General features: G+C 41.3%; 1 protein-coding gene across 3 annotated transcripts in view; it reads left to right on the top strand.

Moving 5' to 3' along the window:
- LOC126293706 (tyrosine-protein kinase Fer) overlaps positions 1 to 6,859 on the top strand; it is a 539,925-nt gene extending 533,066 nt beyond the window's left edge. For all 3 annotated transcript variants that reach the window (XM_049987015.1, XM_049987014.1, XM_049987013.1), the window contains 2 exons: positions 1,294 to 1,416; positions 6,037 to 6,859. In XM_049987015.1, the coding sequence (XP_049842972.1) occupies positions 1,294 to 1,416; positions 6,037 to 6,179 (266 nt within the window). In that variant the 3' untranslated portion in view covers positions 6,180 to 6,859. The remainder of the gene's footprint in view (positions 1 to 1,293; positions 1,417 to 6,036) is intronic.
- The last annotated feature ends 13,451 nt before the right edge of the window (positions 6,860 to 20,310 follow it).

The following is a 20,310-nucleotide window of genomic DNA, read 5'->3' as shown; positions in this document are numbered from 1 at the left end:
GATGTACTGTGGAGACCTCACGCCCCACGTGTTGAGCAATTCGGCGGTACGTCCACCCAGCCTCCCGGATGCCCACTATACGCCCTCGCTCAAAGTCCGTCAACTGCACATACGGTTCACGTCCACGCTGTCGCGGCATGCTACCAGTGTTAAAGACTGCGATGGAGCTCCGTATGCCACGGCAAACTGGCTGACACTGACGGCGGCGGTGCACAAATGCTGCGCAGCTAGCGCCATTCGACGGCCAACACCGCGGTTCCTGGTGTGTCCGCTGTGCCGTGCGTGTGATCATTGCTTGTACAGCCCTCTCGCAGTGTCCGGAGCAAGTATGGTGGGTCTGACACACCGGTGTCAATGTGTTCTTTTTTCCATTTCCAGTAGTGTACATACTCTAGAAGTACTTAGTGAAGTTATGTTACAATGTAACAGCATAAACATTTCTTGCCTAACACAGTAGTGAACGACATGTCACTGGAGATGTAAATATGTGAAAAACTTACCCACTTGAGTATAGGAACAAATGACCATTATCAATAATGATGATAAAATAAAATCTTTGGAAAGGCATATATGACTGTTTGTAGTCTCATTCAACTATCTTTAATTGGGTACTAAGTATAGAATTTCCTGGGAGCTGTCTTAGATAACATACACAACAGTTTTATGCATAGAAATTGTCACAGACCCTTGAAAAGCTTATGTAGTCATTGTTTATTCCAATGGCACTGTGATATTACTTTCTATCATTTTTGGACATGAATTAATATTGGATATGACAAAGAATGTGAACGAAAATATACATTGTATAACAGTTTGAAAAAAAACACAGATTTTTTTCTAAAGAGCACTTTACAGGCTATTCGAAGACTTAACATCTGGCTTTTTATTGCATCATTTTCTTTAATGGCCTGCATTAATAATCATATGTATTGAATTGAGGCACATTATCAAGATGTGAGTTTTAGTACAGATTGTGATGTGTCTGTTGTCACAGAACTACTTATCATTCATTGTTAAAATAGCTTACAAACTATAAGGTATTCATTTGTGACAAAAGTACAGAACTTTATACTTCCTTCCTTCTCTTGGCATTTCTGGTACTACTGGTGACACTGTATCAGATTTGAGGAAGAATTCAATTAAGAACAAGGTTCACAGTGAAACAACTACATATTTTTATTTAGAGGTTTGTCAAATATCATTTTTATTTAATGCCAGAATATCATCTCCAGTTATGTCTGTGCTTTTATAATTGGTTTGTAAGTTCTTATACATGATTCTCATAAATTTCAGGTAAATACACGTCACTGTGTGATGTGTGGAGTTATGGCATTCTCATTTGGGAAATATTTTCTCGTGGAGGAGTGCCGTACAATGGTATGAGTAATTCACAGGCACGCGAGAAAATTGACAATGGTGAGTGAAGTGACGAATAAAATGTTTTTTTAATTTTTAATTTTTTTATTTACACATCTAATTTTGTAAGGCCAAATTGAGGAGCAGATCTCTGAGGTCACGGAATGTGAAACTTCCTGCCACATTAAAACTGTGTGCCTGACCGAGACTCAAACATGGGACCTTTGCCTTTCGCGGGTAAGTGCTCTACGAACTGAGCTACCCAAGCACGACTACACCCCATCCTCACAGCTTTGCTTCTGTCAGTATCTCGTCTCATGGAATGTGTCAGCACATGAATTTACAACACAAAAGTAATAACAGATAAAATAAAATTCTTAAGAACCCAAAAAAGTAAAGCCATTATTTTAAGTAAATGTAAGCAGCAATATAACAAGGAATCAGCTTAATTTTTCAAGGAACTCCATGAGGAACCTTTTCAGTTTCGATTTGAAAGCACGTGGATTACTGGTAAGATTTTTGAATTCTTGTGGTAGCTTATTGAAATTGGATGCAGCAGTACACTGCACATATTTCTGTAAGAGAGTTAAGGAAGCAATCCAAATGAAGATTGGATTTCTGCCTAGTATTAACTGAGTGAAAGCTGCTAATTCTTAGGAATAAGCCGATATTGTTAATAAGAAATGACAGTAAAGAATATATATATTGAGTGGCCAATGTCAGAGTACCCCAGACTAGAGAGTAAAGGGCAACAAGAGGTTCGTGAACTTACACCACTTATTGCCTGAACTACCTGCTTCTGAGCCAAAAATATCCTTTGAGAATGGGATGAGTTACCCCAGAATATAATACCAAGTACCATAGGTCAATCAAAATAAGCAAGGTAGACTAATTTACGTATCGAAATATCACTCACTTTCGATACTGTTCGAATAGTGAAAATGGCAGTATTAAGTCTTTGAACAAAATCCTGAACGTGGGCTTTCCACGACAGCTTACTATCTACCTGAACACCTAGGAATTTGAACTGTTCAGTTTCACTAATCATATGCCCGTTCTGTGAGATTAAAATGTCAGGTTTTGTTGAATTGTGTGTTAGAAACTGTAAAAACTGAGTCTTACTGTGATTTAGTGTTAGTTTATTTTCTACAAACCATGAACTCGTGTCGTAAACTGCACTATTTGAAACAGAGCCAATGTTGCATACAACGTCCTTTACTACCAAGCTAGTGTCATCAGCAAACAGAAATATTTTAAAATTACCTTGTAATACTGGAGGGTATATCCTTTATATAAATAAAGAACACGAATGGCCCCAACGCCGATCCCTGGGGCACCTCCTAGTTGACCGTGCCCCACTCAGACCCCGCATCACAGCAATTCTCAACACTGTGAATAATGACCTGTTGCTGTCTGTTGTTAAAGTAAGAGGTGAACCAGTTGTGAGCTATTCCTTGTATTCCATAATCTAGAATTATTGATCACTGCTAACTATACTCTTTCTTACAATGGAACCTCCCCATCGCACCCCTCTCAGATTTAGTTATAAGTTGGCACAGTGGATAGGCAGTGAAAAACTGAACACAGATAAATCGAGAGAACAGGAAGAAGTTGTGTGGAACTATGAAAAAAGTAAGCAAAATATACAAACAGAGTAATTCATGCCTAACATATAACATCAAGGATAGTGTAAGCTCCGGAGTGCCGTGGTCCCGTGGTTAGCACGAGCAGCTGCAGAATGAGAGATCGTTGGTTCAAGTCTTCCATCGAGTGAAAAGTTTAATTTTTTATTTTCAGACAATTATTATCTGTTTGTCTGCCCGTCAGATGCGAGGTAACTGCGCCGTAGTATGGGGATGCTACACCTAAACATGACTCTGCAGGAGAGACACTCAGTAGCTCGGTATATTGCTCCCTCCTACGTATATCTCGCAAAGAGACTGTGAGGATAAAATCAGAGAGATTAGAGCCCACACAAAGGCAGACCGACAATCCCTCTTTTCACGAACAAGACGAGACTGGAATAGAAGGGAGAAGATATAGAGGTACTCGAGGTACCCTCTGCCACACACTGTCAGGTGGCTCGCAGAGTACGGATGTAGATGTAGATGTAGAGATGGTGTACGACATAGCTGGTTTCGTAAGTGGTCCGGCCTCTGATGGCAGAGGACCAGTCTGTGGCAGGACTGTGATAGGGAGTGCCAGGTGGGCAGCTCGGGCAGGTCTCTCGCGTCTTCCTCTGGGACACGGTCCCTGTGGCGAGGGGCCGGGGCCGGGAATGGCGTAGGGGCGGACTGGCATACTGTGGAGGTCGCGTGGGCGATGGGACACTGCTTTAGGAAGGGTGGGAAGAATCTCGAGTAGGGTTTGTCTTGTTTCGGGCACGACGGTAGATAATCAGAGCCCTGGCGGAGCTCCACAGCTTTCTAGCCCGCCCCTGTGCCCCTCCTCGACCCGGCACCTCGCACGGGCTTCCCGTCCCTGCGGGAGACCCGGGTGCGACACCTGTCCGATCTGTCCGCTCAGCACGTTCCGTTCCGGTCCCGTCGTAGGCCTACCCCGTTCCGTCAGAAGTCCAGCTGCGTGGGAAAGTGGTAGCGTCGGTCCCCGCACACTCTGCCGGATCTGTACCCCGCTACCCCTCCCCCTTCCTCGCTTCACTCACAACGGCTACTTTTTTTCGACACGACAGTTGCAGTTTTCCCAGAGTGGCCAGAGCGAACGGTGTGTGAGGTGGGCCCACTTGTCTGAATGTGTGTGAGTTGTCCTTTCTTTCCTGAAGAGGGCTTTGGCCGAAACTCTACGTGTGAGAGTCTTTTTCGTCTGCAAATTGACGTGTCATCTTTACGGTAGCAATCTGTCCGTTTAATAATGGTTGTTAGTAATTACCAATGTACACATATATTGTCTTTGAAAAGTACTATTGTACATGAGTAAATATGAAGCTAATAATAGCATATAAAGAGCGGTTCCAAATCATAGCTGATTTCTACAAAGTAGGTGCTTTCTTTCTAATTTACTCTATTATATTTAGATGGCAGAAGCACGAGTAACATTAAAGTAGAGTCATAGCTTATTTTCCCATTCATTTTTTAATGTACAGGGTGTTGACAAACCAGAATAACTCGAAAAATAAGCTTCACATGAAAAAATGTGTAGAATCCAAAGTTGATTATTTTTTAGGGGAACATTTGCTGGTGCTAAAATTAGCCGATCACCACAGCCTCCTGCGCATGATGTGGTAGGCAACTTTAAAATTTCAAATGGGAGCCCCTATTTTTATTGCAGAATCAGGTTCTACATAAAAAACTACGTACATTTTGTCATAAACATTTGTTTTGATTCTTGGTAGTTGGCACTGTAATTCAAGAAAATCCATGCTCTCATTTTTGCGTGGGAAATGGTTACAGAGAAATAAAAAATATTTATTTACTTTGTAAATTTTGATTTGCTAAAACTCTCCCTCTTTCCCCATAGGGTGGCGTTTGAGAGACAGGAATTACAGTTTTAAAAATGTTGACCCAAATATTAATTTATTTTACAGATTCAGATAAGTTTTGTTTGTTTCGTGGTCACGAAGCCACACAACTTTTAATTATCGACCAGATCACCTGACTAGCTAACTAACTACCCAAACATCCTACTTACTAATGAGTGAACTCATTAACTAATAAAGTAAAAGAGTAACTGGGGAAAAGACTAAACCACTTGCTAACTAAAGATGAATGTATTTGGGTCAACATTTGTAAAACTCTACTTCCTCTCTCACAATGGGGAGAGAGGGAGAGTTTTAGTTTTAGGGAATCAAAATTTACGAAGTAAATAGTATTTTTTATTTATCCGTAACCATTTTCTGTGCAAAAATGAGAACATGGATTTTCTTGAATTACAGTGCCAACTACCAAGAATCAAAAGAAATGTTTAAGGCAAAATGTACATAGTTTTTATGCAGAATCTGATTCTGCAATGAAAATAGGGGTTCCCATTTGAAATTTTGAAGTTGTCTCTTGCCCCACCCACAGGGGGCTGGGGTGGCAGACTAATTTTAGCACCAGCAGATGTCCCCCTGAAAAATGATCAACTTTGGATTATACACATTTTTTTCATGTGAAGCTTATTTCTTGAGTTATTCTGGTCTGTCAACTTAAAATTTACACCCTGTATACCTTGATTTACTCTGGCTTGTGCTGGCATCTACTGAAATTGTTAAATGAGTGAATGAGCAAACTCATACTGAACATTTATAGATGTTATGAGGTAATCACTAATTTATTATTTAAGTTAATGCAAACAGATACAACAAAAGAAATGACAGTAAAATAAAATACTTTGTAGTTGTGGCAAATGCGATGGAAACTGTGTGTGTTGCAGGGGTGGGGGTGGGCGGAGTGCATATATGCACAGCTTTGGAGGGGGAGGGATGGTTGTGGTAGGATGAGCGACTTTGAGCATTCTGGTGGGAGCACTGTGTGAATTATTATTGGAATGTACTGCGGTGTCTGGTGCACTGATGAAAACTCAGTCAGGAAGTATTGTCTTTTCAACGGATTGATAACTATCATGGGAAAGAATTAGTAGCCCTACAAAGTATATGATATCAAAACTTAAACTTGAAGCTTCTCTTTTAATAGCAGCTGTTTTCTCGTGACACTAAAATATCACTTGCGACATCCTCTACAGGATACCGGATGCCGAAGCCCGATGGGACGCCAGACGAGATGTACCGCCTGATGCTGAGCTGCTGGGAGTACAAGCCCGAGAAGCGGCCACATTTTGACCAGATCCTGACGGTCGTCGAGACTCTGTACGGCGCTGCGAGGTAGATCGTGGCCCGACTGTCACTATGGTGCCGAAAGCTGTGACCGTCATTACGTAGTTGCCGAAGTGAATTCGAGAAGAGTGGTCACAGCGGTATACTAGTCCGACCCGAGTGCCTCCAAACAGCTGGTAGAAAACACCCTCTGTATTTATCAAATACATTGTCAGGTGCTAGTCATTAAGTCTGGCTGAGATAATCGTGTCAATACAGTATTATTGTGCCAAGTTTCTCATTTATTTCAGAGACGTATGTAGCCAATCTTTGTGTAGCTATTAACAAGTGTAAAACAGTATAAAGCAGCTAGTGAACAAAATTTCTTACCTGCTGGATATTCATTGTGCTATGTGTACAGAAATGTTAATACTTTAAAAATTAGTGGACTTGCTCAACATCCTATTCTTTTATACTGAAATTATTTTACATTACAAATGTTTAATCAGCCAGACAAATTAGAGCCAAGATACTGTTACTAAAGAATCTCAGGAGATTTGAAATGTTGAGGCAGCTAATGCTACAGTCACAGTTCAGTTTCTGTGTCATCATCTTTCACATTTCTAGAAACGAGAGCTACTGTTATGGCCATCTGTCCCTAAATGTCTTTTGTGTTACTGTTAACATTAATTGTGTGTAAAATAAAATGTTAGCATGTTAATATTGTAATTCAATAAAGAAAACAAAAAACCACATTGTTTGTGTCAAGCTCAAACCCCGTCAACAATAAACATGGAAAATTTTACTGAACATTACATTTGAAATATAATAGTTTGTTATACTCTTGACAAACCATATTTTATGTATAAAATTTATACATTTCCAATAACATAAATTCCAGAACTGAAATTCTGTAATTCCTCTCCCCTACTGTAGATGCTCCCCACACGTATACCGATCATCCAGTATTGAGAAGTTGGATGCCTGGCAAACCTGCCGCTGCTACCTCTTCTACTGCACTGAAATCTGTCCCAGATGCCCTTTTGCCTGCTCTTTATTTTCACTTTCTGGTATTGACAAGAACCGTGAGCCCATGCTGCCAACCTCAGCTTCTCGATTTCGTACCTTTGTGTACGGTCGTATTTGCAACTTCTGAAGTGCACACATTCTGACAGGATCTCTAACCCATTCTTATAGCATTTTGCATGCTCGCTTCATCTGTTTTCTTGTTATTTTTCTTCACTGCACATTTCCGACTTCCTGCATCGGGTTGTGATTCGGGACCTCGTTCACTGCCTGCCTCTCCACACTGCTCTCCTTTTTTAACGGGAGTTGGAATGCCCCATCCTGACATGTTAAATTTAGTGACTTGGCTTCCCTGTATTTCAGGAACTTTTAAAGGACATTAAACTGTATGTCCTGAGTCAACTGAACTACAATAATTGCATTTCAGCCACTGCTTTTGGAAATAGAATATTTTAATTACACGGTTAAAATTTTGAGTACTTTTATTGTATGTTATCCTAAATAATTTTAATTATACATAACATACATTTTAGTTCAGTAGACTCAGGATATTTATGTTATTACTCTCTGAAAATTTGAATACTCTACTCAAAGTGGTTTCTGAGATTTAGGGAAAAATACAACATAAAATGTATACCGTATTTACTCAAATCTAAGCTGCACCTGAAAAATGAGACTCGAAATCAAAGAAAAAAAATTTTCCCGAGTCTAAGCCACACCTGAAATTTGGGACTCGAAATTCAAGGGGAGAGAAAAGTTTTAGGCCGCACCTCCAAATTGAAACAAAGTTGGTCCATTGTAATATGAAACACAATTCAGGTCGAATGAATGACGATACAGCTATAGTAGGTTGGTTCGAGTCGTAAGCTTAGCAGTTATGCTTTACCAGTTAGCCATTGCTATGTGTTAGACGCTCCATCCTTATTTATACGGATACCCTTCCTTTTTCATGTGCTTCGTCTGGTTTGAATTGATTGCTTATTATTCTTTGATCTGATAAGTGCCGTTCTCTTTGTTATAGGTGTTTACGTCACTCTGAGATGAAAATGCATTACTGTAGTGTGTCATGCTTTGTTTGTCGCATTCTGATAATGAGTGTTTACGGCTGTCGCTGCTCGTGGCATGGCTTGCTTTTGTGCACACTACCGCACTTAAAAAAAAAGAGTAATCGTCTCATTAGCGAACAATGGCAAGAGACTGGTATTTTGTTGTCACTTACGCTGCTGCTCTCTTTGATAATGATCAACAAGAACCAAATAATAGACTGCATATGATAGAAGATGTTCTGAACGAAAGTTTGGCAAAAAGTTTTATCCATTTGAAAATCTTAGCAGACGCCTCTTTACATTCTGCACACTCTGTGCATTCTGCACAGAAGTTAGCCATCTTAGATTTAAAAATCTAGTCGATTGCCGTGCTTCATTTCATTGCCGTGCTTCATTTCTGACTGTAACACTATTAGGCATAAGAATAATACGAATATAAACATGACATGATATGTACATTCTTCCACGTTTGCTGTTGTCTCACTCTTGTTTCGTAGTTTATTAGGCAGACAAGATTTAAACGAGATAGCAGCAAACACAAAAGAATACATGGCAAAATGTTTATATTCTTATTATTCTTGTGGTGAAGAGAATACTGCATGTGATTCACAACTCATAAAAGTTCCTATTTACAACGGCGTTTTCTCACAGGTAGGAAAACTTTGAGAACGTAGAGTTGGCCATATTGACAAACATCCCAAACCGTCTTGCCAGTCGGATTTTCGTAGTACGTTGAAATGCTGCTACATTCGAAGATGAACGATACGGAATTTGTATTTACTTCTTTGAATAATGTATGAAAATGGAATGATCGAAACTCGGGGTTGAGAAAAAAGCTCGTCTTCCACCTTTTGTTTTAATTTATTTACTGACGCATAGGTTTTGGCGCCAGTATCTTTGTGCCTGCAAAGCACGCCTGCGTAGCACTACATATCTTTGACGACAGAAGTTAGTTTTGGCGGAACCTACTAACATTTTTTAGAACTTCCGCTTACTTTGTGCTTGATTCTAAGCCGCAGGCGGTTTTTTGGATTACAAAAACCAGAAAGAAAGTGTGGCTTAGATTCAAGTAAATACGGTATTTTCCGGAACAACTTCTAAAGACTGTAACTCACTTAATATATGCTTAATTTTTTATTTTTAGTCACTTAGAAGCACCCTGCACCATACTGTATATCATCCTTGTGATCTTTTTCCACGTTTTTTCTTCTTTCTGGACTGCATACTCTACTTTATCAATGCAAACCTTGTCCATCCATTCAAGCTCTCTGATGCAGTTTGCTCCAGGAATAATTCCCTTATGCTGTAGCACTTTCAGCCTACCAATGTTGCCATTATTAAAAGCAACAATAGTATCACTAACCCCCAACTTTAGTGTCTTCATTCCAACAAAAGCATTTTGGTAAGTGGATCCATGTAAGATTATTGAATGAGTCATTGGGATTTTGAGTCTGACCATGCAGACACTTCTTCAGTGATTTAGGATTTGCCAGGTCTCTGTAAGTAGGTTTTATGATATCTGTGACTGCCGCTATGATGGAATGTTTATGGCTGTACGAACTGTTTGAGTGCGGTAATTGCACCATGAATCAGGACCAGGAGGACAAAGGTGGTGTACTGGTTTTTCATTAGTTGACGGTCTGTGGAATGAGGTAGCCCATACTGCCTGCTTCATTTTTGACAAATTTCCAGTGTTATTTCTAATGGCTATCCCATAATACTGGAGTAGTTCATCAATCATTTTATCTGTCAGCCTGCCTCTTATGGTTTTACCATCAGAAAGTTTCTTATCTCTCAAACTTTGTTTTAGCTTCCTCGACCTGGTGGCTATCCTCTTCTGGACATGATCAGCACGTCCAGTTTTGTGATCATCTTCTCACCATAAGGCTGAGTGGCTACTACACTGTTATATGCATTTGAGTCTCGATCACCTAAGAACTTAGTGTAATACACTCCCCTTTTGTTTATAGATTGACTAAAATTTCCAATAGCTGCAGAGGCCTCCATACCACCACTTGTTCCTTCATAATTTCTATCACAGAAATGCCCTTCTTCACTCCCTGATTTACTCTTATAACAATGTTTGGTTAAAATCTGGAAATTACCTTTCCAGTATCCACACATGTCACTGTAGCAACAGAATTCTTAGAACTGTAGCACTCCTGACAAGGGCGATCAAAAGCTGCTGGTATGTCAGTCATACCATCATTTATTTCAACAGCTTCATTTGCAGCACCCTTCACTGACTGACATGCAACAGATTCCACAGCAGCTCCAATAAATCCTGCATACTTGTCGATTTTACGAGGTAGGTGTGGTATATTCATCACGACACACATTGTTTCTGCTGCATTGTGTCCTTTGCCAATAGCTCTCAATCCATACAACCACCTATCATTTACTTCAAAACAATTATCTTTACACTTATCAGAATTCTAAAATGAATGAGTATATTTACAACTGGCAAAATTAATGATAAGTTTCCTGGATAGTCCATTTGCTACCACACTGTCTTCATGGAAACTGGCCCTTCACATATTTTGCAATATACACATTCACCTAACACCCTTGTTAGGATGTGTAAATCTATTAGAATATAACCTAACCTAACCTACCATTTACATCACTTTCGTTTTGAGAAAATTGTGTATCACGATGTTTTATTTTAATCTTTGAAGCACTAATGGTTGTTTCTCTAGATAGTGATGAATTTGCCTGTAGTTTATTGTGTTGTTATGATGTTTCCCTTTATTCGAAAATCTATTACCTTGAAACCCACATTTCTTAAAAACACTTCATTCTGGCGTCATACTTTACTTTTTGAGAGATTCGCCAATCTATTTGTCTCAGAAAAATGTTAGCACTTCAACATACAACACATGTTTCTACTATGAAACAATACAATACTGTTTTTGACAGTCCTATCAATACAAAAATGTAATTTAACCTTTATAACACAGCAATCCACAGCCTTCTGTATAAAAAATTACTGATTTTATTAGATCTTGAAGTAATGCATGTAAAAATATTATAGTTACAAAAATAAAATAAAATACTTCACATGTGAGCTTATAAGTGATATATATATATATATATATATATATATATATATATATATATATATATATATATATATATATATATATATATATATATATATAGTACAGTACATACTGACGAAACTAAAATGAGCTCTAACATGGAAATTAAACGTTTCCGGACACATCTCCACATAACATATTTTCTTGATTTGTGTGTGAGGAATGTTTCCTGAAAGTTTGGCTGTACCTTTTTGTAACACCCTGCATACTTAAATTTTTCCCAAAAACCTCACTGCTATCAAGTTCAGGTTTCAACTCGCTTTCTGTACCTAGTATTATGTGAGCTTCACTGCTTTTCACAAGTGCTTCAAACTCATTGACACCTCGTGCAAATACCTCGACAGTTTATTGAGGAGACAGAATCCACAAGAGAGTACCTCTGGTATAGGTACCACAGGTACACAACTCTCTGGAACTCTTCCAACACACCGATTCCCAGCAGCTGTGTGTCGTCTGACAGAGTGATTTCCAGCTGCTTAAAAATGTCAACCAATTAATCAAATACTAACAAAGAGATAGAGGGGCTGGCCAATACTTACTTCAGCTCAGTACAGCCGATAGATACACAAAAAACAGAAACGAAAGGTTCAGTCCAGGGTGATGGCGGGATGAAAGGATGTGTCAGAGTGCAAATTCCCATCTCCGCAGTTCAGAGGGACTGGTGTCGGGTGGGAGAAGCCAAATGGCACATACGGTGTAGCAGGTTCCTAGGTCCCTAGAATTATGCTGGAGGGCATGCTCTGCTACTGGGTATTGGACATCTCCTAGGCGGACAGTTCGTCTGTGTCCATTTGTGCGCTCAGCCAGTTTAGTTGTCATCATACCGATGTAAAAGGCTGTGCAGTGCAGGCATGTCAGCTGATAAATGACATGTGTTGTTTCACATGTGGCCCTGCCTTGAATTTTGTATGTTTTACCAGTAGCGTGGCTTGAGTAGGTGGTTGTGGGGGGATGCATGGGGCAGGTTTTGCAGCGGGGTCGGTTACAGGGGTAGGAACCGCTGGGTAGAGAAGGTAGTCTGGGAATATTGTAGGGTTTGACAAAGATGTCTCCCCACACCACCCAGAGTTGCCTTTCGTCGCCCCCCTAACCTCCGTAACATCCTTGTCAAACTCTACAATATTCCCAGACTACCTTTTTACCGAGCGGTTCCTACCCCTGTAACTGAGCCCGCTGCAAGTTTTTGTTTCACATCTTTATATGAGATTTTCCATTAATCATTTAGATCAACAAATTAATCCTGTGTTTGAGAACAGCATTCACAGTGGGGCTGCATTTTGCCCGGTGCAATATATTTGGAGGCAGTGAACAGAGGACTTCAAATTATAACTGCTGATTATCTTTTAATTTGTAGACCCAAAATGTTGCTAATTCCCTATAAGAATTGAAGCAGATACACAATGCGAGATTTATATTATGGCAACACAAAAATCTGTGGTAAAAATTACTAGTTTCCTAAAATGTTTTGATGTTCATTGTAGTTATTAGCAAACTCGACAGCCGAGTTAATTTATCATAAATGCAGATAATATATAGGGCTAATCCTCTTAAGGGAGAACTAGATGTTAACTAAATATGCCATTTTTTTACTCGTGTCACTTTTATTGCCAGGGTGCGATATTTTCTGAGAACAAGTCGTTGCAATGTTGTGAGCTGTGGGACACTAAATTTTACTATTCTGAGTGTGGACTTTTTTCTGCCTATGATGTTTACATTGTTGGTCTAAAAACTGTATATAAGGCTTTCAAGAAGTGAAGAAATGAAATACCAACTTGGGCAGATGTGTATAAAGGACAAAACAGGTATTGCACAGTCAGTGGAGTTTAAGGTCAATTAATGATAAGTGAATAAATAAGTAAATGTATATATGCTGCAACATAATGGAAGGCAATCACTCACTTGTAGTTGGCCGCCACATAATAAACAGGCACAAATGACTGTACACAGACTTGATTACCTATGTTATAGTTTCAGTGGTTCCCCCCCCCCCCCCCCCCCCCTCTCTCTCTCTCTCTCTCTCTCTCTCTCTCTCTCTCTCTCTCTCTCTCTCTCTCTCTCACACACACACACACACACACACACACACAACATAGTACACACACCAAAAGATTGCTTACAAATCACTATTCTAGAATACTGTTGAGGCATGTGGAACCCATACAAAATTGAACTAACAGTGGATATTGATCGTATACAGAAAAGGGAAGAACGAGTGCTCACAGATCTGCTTAACCCACAGGAAAGTATAACAGAGATGCAGAAGAAATTGAACTGGCAGGCCCTTGAAGATAGACTAAACTATCACGAGAAAGTCTAATACAAAAGTTTAAAAAACTGGCTTCAAATGATGAATCTAGAAATATACTAAAACCTGCTACACATTGCTCATATAGGGATCCGAGATTAGAATAATTACAGCACGTACAGAGGCATTCAAAGGATCTTTCTTCCCACGCTCCATACGTGAATGGAATGGGAGGAAACCCTAATAACTCATACAAAGGGACATACTCTGTCATGCACTTCACAGCGGTTTGCAGAGTACGGTTGTAGACGTAGAAACACACCCACCTGCAGCGGCAGCAACACTCACTGCCTTGGAGTGGCTGGAAGGATCGATTTGGTAGGGTGAGGGTAGCCAGGTGTGTTTAGGTTCTTTAAATGGCCTACACAAGTAAATAAATTGTCGCGGAGTGTCGCGACGGTCGACCCCGGGACTCCAGATGACGGAGCCGAAGCCGAAGTCGCTATTTCGGAGACTGCTGCAGTCTCCTGTCCTCATCGCCCTCCACCCCGTTTGGCCCGCTCTGTCTGACGGTCACCCGTGGCCCTCGGCCGCTGCTGCTCCCGGGACAGGACCGGACTCGAACCCGCACCCACCCGGATGCCGTGCCGCAACTTGCCGCTAGAGGTGCCCGCCGTACGGCAACACCCGCTGCTGTCTCTGGCACTGCTCCAGTGCAGCTACGCCTCCCGCAGCGTACGCCTTGCCCAGACCCCGGTATGCCAGATGGGAAGCAAACGTGGCCCGTCCGAGACCCACTGAAGACAGCTGTCACTGCCATCCTTCAGGCAAACCGTGCAGTCTCCAAGTAGCCGGCTGCCGTTCCGTCCCGCCCCAGTGTTGTGTCCCCGGAGGCAGAATACAGCCCAAACAAGTACACGGAAACAATGTACAGATCTACACATAATATTTACAACATTGCTGCCAGACTGACCCCTATAAACGTACACCAGCTGAGGCCCGACCCGACTCTCGACTGACCAGCCACATGCAATCTCCCGAGGTAAAATTACCTCACTATTTAAACTGCCTTTCCCCTCGCTTCTGACGCCGTGTCAGAGAGAGACAGAAACTGTGGCACAGATAAATTCCCAAACGTCAGCCACCTACAAGTCTCGACTCGGCTCTGCCATATTTCCTCACTTCGTATCGCAATAACTTTAAGCGACGCTGCGGTTTGCTGCCTCATTGTTGCCTCACACAAAGCAGTTCGTATGTGCAATAGTGCCATCACAGCACCGTGCTCGTGAGTGCCGTGTTTGCATTTTCTGGCCTACTGACTATCAACTGCTTAAACACTCTGCCTGCAGCCCCAGTCTCAACAATCCAGCCACTCGTTCATCGACTTTCCTACGACTAAGACTAATAATAGCGCAGCAAAATATTTGTAATGAATCTCATTCACACCGTCCTAGCGCAGCAAAATATTTGTAATGAATCTTATTCACACCGCCCCTGTGCGGCAAAGATATCGTACTATGACTGTCACTATATCTGAGTAAGCAGACAGAAAGTTGAATTTTTTTATGTACTTCAACTGTTTCTTTTTTTCACCGACCTTGGTGCCTGTCTGTTTTTTGAGCTGGTGTGATAAAGGCATACGTACTTGCACCCAGTATTGTGTTAGTCAAAAGTTAACATATGCGGAAGGCACAAGTTTTCATTCTCCTACTGAGCTACGTCCTAATCTCCACACCCCGATGTGACGAGGACTTGCATATTTAAATGGATCTTTCTGGACAAGAAGTCAACACGAAGAGAGAACAGCCGACACAGCAGTGTTGTCACCATTGGGTAGGTGAGGTAAATGTCACGCTGCATGCCTCTATTCAAAGAAATCAATCTTCGATCCATGTTCCAGAACGGCCACAATGTTTCTTAATCCACGTGCACCTGTAACTGATGCATTTCTGGACTTACAATTTCTGGTGCGCATTAGCATAACTACGTCAGCTCTGAATAATTCCCATTATCTCTGTCTCTTACCACTATATCCGGCGAACTATACTAGGAAATTGGCATTGGGGGAGTTAGCACATTTGTAATAATTTTAAATAATTTGCAAAGAAGGAGTGTACCATACTGTCATTAAGCTGTACAATCACATGCCATCCCATTTGAGACAGTTATCAAATTTGTAAATAAAATAGAAAGAAACTTCCCCCTAAGGTAAGTCTTTCCGCTCCCGGGATTGGAATGACTCCTTACCCTCTCCCATAAAACCCACATCCTTTCATCTTTCCTTTTCCTTCCCTCTTTCCTGACGAAGCAGCCGCCGGTTGCGAAAGCTCGAAATTCTGTGTGTGTGTTGGTGTGTTTTATTCATTGTGCCTATCTACCGGCGCTTTCCCGCTTGGTAAGTCTTGGAATCTTTGTTTTTAATATAAGTTATCACATTTGTGTGTTTTTAAAGTGAAAGTGAAATGCTACTGCTTCTGTTCTGATTCTGACTTTTGGAACACCATAAACAGTAATTTAAGTAGTCACACATTCTTAACTGTGCTTACTTCTTGCACTTATTTTATTTCCTTTATAATAATATTACCAGTATGCAACTTATATTTGATTATGATTTAAAAATCGTACTAGGTTTCTGAAAGTATTTGTGTAGCCATGTATGGAAGTGAAACATGGACAATAAAGACAAGAAGAGAATAGAAGCTTTTGAAATATGGTGCTATAGAAGAATGCTGAAGATTAGATGGGTAGATCACATAACTAATGAGGAGATATTGAATAGGATTGGGGAGAAGAGAAGTTTGTGGCACAACTTGACTAGAAGAAGGGATCGGTTGGTAGGACATGTTCTGAGGCATCAAGGGATCACCAATTTAGTACTGGAGGGCAGCGTGGAGGGTAAAAACCGTAGAGGGAGACCAAGAGATGAATATACTAAGCAGATTCAGAAGGATGTAGGTTGCAGTAAGTACTGGGAGATGAAGAAGCTTGCACAGGATAGAGTAGCATGGAGAGCTGAATCAAACCAGTCTCAGGACTGAAGACCACAACAACAACAACAACAACAACAACAACAGGTATGAACTGTATTTATTGTCTCGAACCTGACTTGTCCTATACGGTATGTGCAAACTATGTATCAAATCACAGTTTATGGGACCAATAAGGAAATACAAACATGGGTAGAGAGCCACTGTTTGTGACAATACTGATACACCCAAGACTGTTTTTAAAGAGATTATTCCACAGCTCTAATGTTGCACTTACTGGCTAAGAAAGCTAAAACCAGATTGGAGGTGTTGAATTCCTACAAGGGTAGGAGGGAGTGGCTGGATTGTTGCAATCGAGTACCACGGATTGTGGAAGGTCAGAATTTGGGTTTCTGCTTAAGGGAACGATGAAAGAAAAGCTGGGTTTTACCAGTCAATCACGATTAAACTTGCATTTGGGGCCAAGGATGAGACCTTTTGAGAGAACTGACATTTCTGCAGGGGTCAGGTTCTCAAGAGATAAGCTGAAAACAGTGTTGGGAGAACAGATAGGGTACTTCGGGATAATGTGTGTAAAACACACATGAACCCAGGAGTGTACACTTACCTCTTCTTCCAAACTAATAATACTCACAACATATTAATAAAATAATAACTTAAACTAATATATCTAATACAAATACCCAGACATTGGGTGTTGTTTTATTTTATTGTACATATGAAAATCTATAGTAAGGGACAGTGTGCATATTCGATGTGGGACATGGTTGCAGCAATTTAGCAAGATCAAATACCTGCTCAGACATAGCAATAAGTATTCCGTGGACCACAATTCCGCCATGGAGGTGCACAGACTTCCCAAGAAAATGTGTCAAAACAATACCAGTGTGCAGATAAAAAAGCTGGAGGGATATTTGTGTGAAAGAAAGCTTTTATAATTTGAGGCAACAACATCTCACTTTTGTGAAAATTGTTAATGTATTGATGTACTGGCAAATACAGTGGCTGACGGAAAGAAGTGAAGCACACAGGAAACACAATCGGATGATGATGTAACTTTTCACACCTACACTACATCAGTAGGTATGTACGAGGGCTATCCACAAAGTACATTACGTTTTGGAAAATTTTATTATTATATACAGATGACAGCCACACTTAAATACTACTTTTCTACATAGTTGCCATTTAAATTACGGCACTTATTGTAGCGAAGGACAAGCTTGGAAATTCCTTCATCATAAAATTCGGCTGCCTGCACCTTCAACCACGTCGTTACCTCTTCTTGAAGCTGTGCGTCGTCATCAAATCGCTACATAGCCAACCACTTCTCCATTGCTGGGAATAAGTGGAAGTCGCTCGGTGCCAGGTCGGGACTGTGCGGCGGACGAGGAAACAACTCCCACTTAAAAGATTCGAGAACTTCACGAGTGGCATTTGCCGTGTGGGCCCGGGCGTTGTCGTGAATCGGCAAGACCTTTGAGCCCAACTTTCCCCTTCGCTTGTTTTGTATTGCTCTTCTGAGGTTGTGCAGCGTTTGGCAATACCTTTTAGAGTTTATTGTAGTGCCTCTTTCCAGGAAATCCACAAAAATCACACCTTTTCTGTCCCAAAAGACAGTCGCCATCACCTTCCTTGCCGACATTGTCTGCACGCATTTCTTGGGTTTTGGGGGGGAATTTGTGTGCCCCCACTGCATTGACTGCAATTCTGTCTGGCAGTTCACACGCTTAACCCATGTTTCGTCACCAGTAACGATGCGATCTAGTAATGAGTCGCCATCTTTCTCGTAAGCGTCCAAAAACGTTAAAGCTGCAGCCATTCGCTGATTTTTGTGAAACTCTGTCAAGATTTTTGGTACCCTTATTGCACAAAACTCGTGGTAACAGAGCTTTTCGGTAATGATTTCGTGCAACAACCTTCGTGAAATTTGTGGAAAACGCATAGAGAGTTCCGTTATTGTGAAATTATGGTTCTTACGGAACGCGGCATCGACTTTTTCGACAAGTTCAGCAGTCACTATGCTGGGTCTTCCACTTCGCTCTTCGTCGTCAACGTCAGTTCGGCCATTTTTAAATTTTATGACCCATTGACGCACTCCACCTCCAGTGATTACGTTGTCCCCATACACTTCACAAAGCTGCCAATAGATTTGTATCGGTGTACAGTTTTTTGCAGTCAGAAACCTTATTACAGCACGCACTTCACACTTCACAGCATTTTCAATTAATGCTGACATTTCAAAGCGTCACAGTAACTCAGCGGAGTACAGCACGAACCTTTCACTAGCACGGCAGGATGCCAACTGAGCGGCGGAATGCCACGACACCAAGATGGCCGCGCTAGCCCCGGCCCTAACGGACACGAACGAAAACATAATGTACTTTGTGGATAGCCCTCGTATGTGATTAGAGTTTAAATTCTCTGTGACAGGTGGAATGGCCACTAGACTACATAAGTGTTGTTTGTCTTTAGTGTCATTGCACTGTCTGGCAGGGTACATAAGGGGTGTACAGTGTCCAACATCGAGTGATCACTACGATGGACACGGAGATGCCGCATACTCGTGTGAGGCAGCGTTATCAGCATCTGACAGTTTGAGTGCCAAACAGAGGGTTTGTCAAACCACCTTCACAATTCTCTATTATTCCAATCTTGTATAGCACATTGAACAAACGAACACCTATATCTTTCTGTACGAGCTCTGAGTTCCCTTATTTTATCACGGTGATCATTTCTCCCTATGTTAAGTCTATGTCAACTAAATATTTGGCCCAATTGAAGGAAGGTAATGTTGACTTCGGGGCTTGTGTTGACATGCGACTCATTGCTCTACAGTACTAGCATCAAGCACATCAGTACGTAGCATCAACAGGTTAGTGTTCATCACGAACGTGGTTTTGCAGTCAGTGCAATGTTTACAAATGCGGAGTTGGCAGATGCCCATTTGATGTACGGATTAGCACGGGGCAATAGCAGGGGCGCGGTTCATTTGTATCGAGACAGATTTCCAGAACGAAGGTGTCCCGACAGGAAGACATTCGAAGCAATTGATCGGTGTCTTAGGGAGCACAGAACATTCCAGCCTATGACTCGCGACTGGGGAAGACCTAGAATGACGAGGACACCTGCAACGGACAAGGCAATTCTTCGTGCAGTTGACGATAACCCTAATGTCAGCGTCAGAGTAGTTGCTGTTGTACAAGGTAACGTTGACCACGTCACTGTATTTAGAGTGCTATGGGAGAACCAGTTGTTTCCGTACCGTGTACAGTGTGTGCAGGCACTATCGGCAGCTGATTGGCCTCCACGGGTACACTTCTGCAAATGGTTCATCCGACAATGTGTCAATCCTCATCTCAGTGCAAATGTTCTCTTTACGATGAGGCTTCATTCCAAAGTGATCAAATTGTAAATTTTCACAATCAAATATGTGTGGGCTGACGAGAATCCACACGCAATTGTGCAATCACATCATCGACACAGATTTTCTGTGAACTTTTGGGCATGCATTGTTGGTGATGTCTCGATTGGGACCCATGTTCTTCCACCTACGCTCAATGGAGCATGTTTCATGATTTCATACAGGATCCTCTACCTGTGCTGCTAGAACATGTGCCTTTACAAGTACGACACAACATGTGGTTCGTGCACGATGGAGCTCCTGCACATTTCAGTCGAAGTGTTCGTACGCTTCTCAACAACAGATTTGGTGACCGATGGATTGGTAGAGGTGGACCAATTTTGTGGCCTCCACACTCTCCTGACCTCAACCCTCTTGACTTTCATTTATGGGGGC

Source organism: Schistocerca gregaria, chromosome 10, assembly GCF_023897955.1.
Source record: "Schistocerca gregaria isolate iqSchGreg1 chromosome 10, iqSchGreg1.2, whole genome shotgun sequence".
Lineage (NCBI taxonomy): Eukaryota > Metazoa > Arthropoda > Insecta > Orthoptera > Acrididae > Schistocerca > Schistocerca gregaria.
The sequence above is the reverse complement of the archived record's forward strand: the minus strand, read 5'-3'. Positions and strand labels throughout refer to the sequence as shown.